At 35.6% G+C, this 6,000-nt stretch overlaps 1 protein-coding gene across 3 annotated transcripts in view; it reads right to left on the bottom strand.

Annotated features, from left to right (window-relative positions):
• Positions 1–993: 993 nt before the first annotated feature.
• The window catches only part of ACOX3 (acyl-CoA oxidase 3, pristanoyl), a 43,439-nt gene continuing 38,432 nt past the window's right edge, over positions 994–6,000 (bottom strand). For all 3 annotated transcript variants that reach the window (XM_062575284.1, XM_062575285.1, XM_062575286.1), the window contains one exon: positions 994–4,285. In XM_062575284.1, the coding sequence (XP_062431268.1) occupies positions 4,166–4,285 (120 nt within the window). In that variant the 3' untranslated portion in view covers positions 994–4,165. The remainder of the gene's footprint in view (positions 4,286–6,000) is intronic.

The following is a 6,000-nucleotide window of genomic DNA, read 5'->3' as shown; positions in this document are numbered from 1 at the left end:
ATCTGGGGCCCTATTATCTCATTATCTCAGGATAATGAGAATTGGGAATAACAGAACATTACTAAGGCTCTTGGAGTTACAGCAGTATGAGAGGAGCATGAGTCTACTTGTAGAAAAACAGCACCTCTGGAAAGCCCGTATTTACAGAACTGCAGTTGTTGCTAAAGACAGTAGGACCTCCATTTGATTCCCTAATTTCTCCTTACACCATAGCTCCTACAACGGCCTGCGAATGTCTCATGAATGTATCTTCCACACTGCCAAGGGAGTTTTGTGTATTTGGTATCCTAACACACATGAACAATTTGAGTTATACTGATATGAAAGCATTTGGTGGATTTAACTGAGTTACATCAGCAGAAATAGCACATCACAGATGAAACCAGCCTGAAATACCTTTAGCTGGTAGGTAGGTAGTTTGAGAAATCACAAAGAAGAAAAATAGTGCTGTCAAGGAGACAAGCTGTTGGGGTTACTGGGAAAGCTATGTCAAGATTCTTTCCGGTCTACATGCATTCAACTTTCTGGTGATAGATTTGGCTTCCTTTGTGTGGCAACTGAAAGGATGGATTCCCATGGCCAAATGGCTTTGGACTGAATCTGTCCGACAGCCTCTGACCCAACTCCCCAGCCAAGATAAAATGATGCATCCAACATTATTTGGCATTTGGGTGGGAAGTGACTTTTCTGTTCTGCCAGAGGTCTCTTCTATTTAATGTCCTGTAAGAGGAACAGACTGCAAACAGTAATGACATCTTGTGGTAGTTGGTGAATTACTACCCTATGATTTAGTAGGGAATTGGAGGCCAAATTTCATTACATCTTGCTCCCTCCACTCTTGCCACTAAACTCTGCAAGTTCACACTTAAATTTCAGCTACTCTGAAAAGCTGGGTAAAGGAGACCTCTAGAACCTTTGGCAAAGTGTTGACTTTGTGAAAAAAAAAAATTTTGCTCAATTGATTATACAGATAATATAATATACTGGTCAGAAATTCATAGTCATAACTGATTAAAGGGAAAGAATGACAACAAATATATATACAGAAAACATTAAGGCTTTGATAGCTATCCAGTACAGAGTGGATCAGGCCCACAGAATGAGTCTGTCTCTGCTGGAAGCATATAAAGTGCAGCAGCTGTTGAACACCTGGCACTGAGCTTGCAAACAGCTTTGATGAACAGCCACCATGCCTCTGTTGGAGGTACAGAGATGTGTGATGTTACCAAGAGTAACTCCTCATAGCCTTGCTGTGGACCCAGTCCATCTTCACTTTTTTCAGCTTTGGCACTTTGTCATCTGGACTGTAGTAAAATGCTCAGGTGTCTAAGGCTTTTGGTTAACTGTGTAGGTATCCAAGGCTCTCATAAAGTTATGTCCTTAACGTAAGCTGTGTGAAGTATTTGCACAGTTTATATGAGCATCTATAATCATGACATTTTACTGATTATCCTATTCTGCCCCCCCACGATCATGTTCTTGTTGATACACTCTCTTCAATATTCATTTCAGTCAGTTACAAGCTTTTCAGGACAAACACCAGTTTACTGTCAGTTTGTACAGTTCTTATCTATCAGGGATTTTGGATGTTGACAAACATCCAAAGTTTAGTAGCAATAAATAAGATTAGCAGGAGAAGTTTAGGCATTTATCTCCACAAAAGAGCCACAATTCTGTTTTTCCTGTTATGTGTTCAGCAGGTATCTTTGGGGCTTGCTGGTTCTTTGGTTTGTTCTGCTGTGATTTCTCAGTTTCTTTTTTTTTCGGACAAGCGTGGCTAAAGCTACTTGCCAAACATAGCTGGCTAAAGCTACCTGCCAAACATAGCTCTCCTTTTTTTTTCCTGGGCTACAGAAGGCCTCAAAACTAGTTTGCTAGTCTACACGCAAGATTTATATACAATTGTTTTACTTTGCTACTTCTTCCCAGCTGTGAGGAAAGAGACAGTAGAAAATTATTGCTTAGGAAAAACTCAGAGGTGATAGGGAAACCACATGCTTTCAAGATGCGGTGAAATAATGCTGCTGATAGTCGATGGTACAGAATGTGGAGCAGCCAATCAATGTTACTGGTCTCTGCATTTTGAGTAGTGAGGCATCATTTTCCCCATTTGTCCCTTTTATTGACACAAAGATCACAGTGTTCACACTGGTTTCTGGAAATAATGTGCTCTGCCTATTTCCATTCACATTTGCAAAAATACAAATTGCAAATACAAATTACAAATCCACACTTGCTGGATTCCCTGTAGATGGAGAAAATAGAAACAGATGAAGATAATCATATGGCTCTATGATTCTACACTATCTGTATTTATCTTTTTCCATGGGATGATGCCATCTATTGGACATTCAAATGCAATTCAAAGGCAAAGTAATTCAAAGAAAATAAAGTCTTAGTATATACCAATCTTTTCAACAAAGCTGCCTAAACTTTTTCCTCTTTTATATTGTTTGATAGCTAGACAAAGATTTCTACTGGGATATCCTGAATTATGATGCCTCATTAGAAAAGAAAGAATATAGACAGAAAAAACACCAGCAACACCGACAATCTTCTGGACAAAGAAAATGAAGTTCAGAAAAAAAAGTACAGGTAAAGCTTAACATGGTATTTTTATCCATTTTTCCAGTGGAAGTGTGAGCAACTTATTTATTTATTAGTGAAGTGTGCTGAGGGTGATCAACTTTAATTAACCTTGAATTGCTCCTAGAAAACCAAACTAAAACTTAAAATTTTTCTGTTTGGTAATATACCTTGAGATACTCCAGAAATCTTTTTAATATTGGCCTTGCAATGCATTCTTCTGCAGTGAAATGTCTCCTAAGCTCTGTCAGATTTAGGTGGAACTGTGGAAGCCTTCACAGAACTAAGTGATCAAAGGTGGTGGTGTGTAAAGACTTATGAACTTTTATATACTGACATGGAAACTCCTTAGGAAATTTTAAAACTTCTCAAGGACAAGAATCTAACTCTGCTAATGTGCTATTCAGCACTAACTTCTGTGTATTTTAACAGCACAAGATGAAGCCAAAAATACTAGTCAAGTTATGAAAGAATCTCTCTGACTTGATATGCCTGCTTACAACAGCAAGGGAAGCAGGCTTTAGGGTTTAACAGTTCACAGATACAATAAAAAAATTACTTTTTCCACAGTGTATCTAAAACCTAAAATACTCTGAATTTTCAAAGCTTTATGTAAGTGTCTCTTCTTTTTGAAAAGAAAAATATTTACAGGTTAATATAGCTGACAGAAAATTTGTAGTATGTTCAATACTGCCTATCATACAGTTACATGTTCTTATAGCACAGTATTTTTAACTCAAACACATTAATTTGAGTACATTTTGATCTAAAAATGTAGGTGCACTTTCTGTGTATGTTGACTTATCCCAGGCTTATTACTAGGTTTGCAGTACTGAAAGGATTATAACTAACCGGAACATATACAAGACTTTCAGGTTTGCATTACCACACTTTTTAAAAAAAATGTATAAATGACTCATTTTCAATTAATTTCATTTACAAAGATACATACATTTCAAAGGCAGCTTACCCGAATTCCCAAATCTTCTCTTACACTGGAAGAATAATCAAATATTTTAACACCAGAGCACATGAAGTAAATCAGAAAAGCTTCATGGACTTTAAAGGGGCTCTGAAATGATTCTCATTCCTTAATACAGGTTTATCCATGTTGCTGCTCTTGATATATTTTTTCCATTTGTTTTAAAATTCTCTTTTATTTTGTTAATACTCTCCTAGAATCTTGAAAAAATACTTTTGTTCAGTTCGTTTATAACCACTGGTGGGAGATGCTTGTTAATTATTTAATTTCAGTAATATGCCAGTAAAGTCAAGACACTACTGGAACATTCTATGTATAGACACTTTGCAAAGCAATGATCTTAAAGAATCTTCATTTTTTATATTTAACTGAGTAAATATGAATAATATGCACATGCGTTGCTTTTGCTCTTGTCACTATTATGTCAACAGTCCTTGAGATCAAGTTGGACTCAATTTCAAAGTTATTCTAAGATTTGGCACCTCTATTTGAAAATCTCTTTCATTTTTTGTGTTTGACATACGATTTCATTTCCTTCTGATGTCTGTAATACGGTATCCATCTTAGCTCCATCTGGCCTCTTACAAATTGTTTCATTTACAGTCTTGACCTCAGCCTGCCTGTAACAGGTTTATTAATACAAAATTCTGCCCACCATGAAGGTCTGTTCAGAGCTTTGCTGCCTTGAAGGATCTCGGCCCACATATTTTTATATAACTGCAAAATTAAGAAAAAAAGGATTAATTTATACAGAAAATAAAACCAGCAAAATTTCTGCAAGTTTAAATTATTTAACAAATATTCGGTTGGGATTGTGATTGAATTTCTAGATAACAAATGTGGTGATTATGTATGAGCTAGAATATATACAAAGATAAAGGACAAAACTTCAAACTAGTGTAAACATCAGGTTTCCTACGTAAATCATTTAGACCACCCTTGGCATAAGAACATTACTTTGTTTTTTTTTTTGTGTGTGTGTGTGTGATTATGTTGTTTTCAATTTGACATCAGTTGTATTATCAAAGGTAAAAATTTAGAAACAGGGCTAAATTAAGCTAATCTTTATTCTGTCCACACCTGAAGACTGTATCTGAAAGCACTCATGTATGTGAACACCTTTCTGGTAAGTAACAAAACTTCTCTCTCCGATACGAACTGTTTAGTCTGAACGTAAGAAATTCCTCTCTCATAAGCAGATTGTTAATTCTTCAGCAATTTTATGAGGGATAAATAGGATTATAGAAATATGAAGGAAAGAAAGCTGTATCTCCAGCAGTTAAGTATGAGTACAGAATGATACAGTATAAGAGCAGTCAGTGATGTAAAGTGGAAAGCCTTTCACTGACATCAAAAGAAGGCTTGGCCCTATGTATCTGTGATGATTTAAATAAATACATTAATTACATAAATACATTCTTTGAATATATGTGCTCCTTGATTATTTGGGCTAGGGCTTACTGATACAATTTAATTCATTCAAGTTTGGTTTAATATTGTCTCACAATTTTTTAAAATAATCTTGAAAAAATGTAGAGAAAACTTTAATACTTAAGCTGAGATTGTTGAAGCTTCCGTGAGGAAATGATGCCCAGATCATTCAAGTTTATTTTAAAAAGAATTTCAACTTTAATTCAGTGCTTAAAGCTGCCTATTACATATTTGGAAACTTTTCTCCTGCTCCGGTTAAGAATCTGTGGCTCTAGGCCCAGGCCACTCTTACTGCGGCACAACATGAATTATCCCGAATTAACTTCATTTGCCTCTTTTGCTTGTATAATCTGTTCTACACCACATCATAATTTGTACTAAAATGCTTCCACTGTTTTCCTTTCTCCTTTGCATTCCTTCTCCTTTCATACGAAACACAAACCATCTATAATTCATTAATGAATAAAACGTGTGAAATGGAGAGGAAAGTATGAGACTAAAAATAATCATAGGAGTACAGCTATGGGAAAGCCAATGAAAAATTCAGACTATGTAAATGTTTAACATACATGTAATTAGAAAGAAAGAAAGGTATCCAAATGTAAGTGTTAATGCTACAGTATTTGATAAGCTGCACAGATAGCAACAATTAGAGAAATAAATATGGGCAGTCAGGAGACAGGGAGCTTTATTAAGTCTTTTCTTTGAGTGATTGACTGACAGCCTTTTTCAGATTTCAGCCAAAAACATTACACAAATTGAAAACCATGGACTAGAGAGAGGTAGTTTGCAAAACCTGATGGAATCCTGCAACACGTGGATTGGATATCATTGCTTGAAATTAATTTCTCAAGATATGTTTAAATATGGCTCTCAAGAAACTTAGCAAGTATTTAGCAGGCAAGGACGTTTAGATTCCTATCTGCATAAGATGCACATTATTCAAGGTCTATATAGATACAGGTGAAATTGGTTGTCTGATATTTTCAAAAATCGTAAAA

Source organism: Rhea pennata, chromosome 4, assembly GCF_028389875.1.
Source record: "Rhea pennata isolate bPtePen1 chromosome 4, bPtePen1.pri, whole genome shotgun sequence".
In the NCBI taxonomy this organism is placed as follows: Eukaryota; Metazoa; Chordata; class Aves; order Rheiformes; family Rheidae; genus Rhea; species Rhea pennata.
The sequence above is the reverse complement of the archived record's forward strand: the minus strand, read 5'-3'. Positions and strand labels throughout refer to the sequence as shown.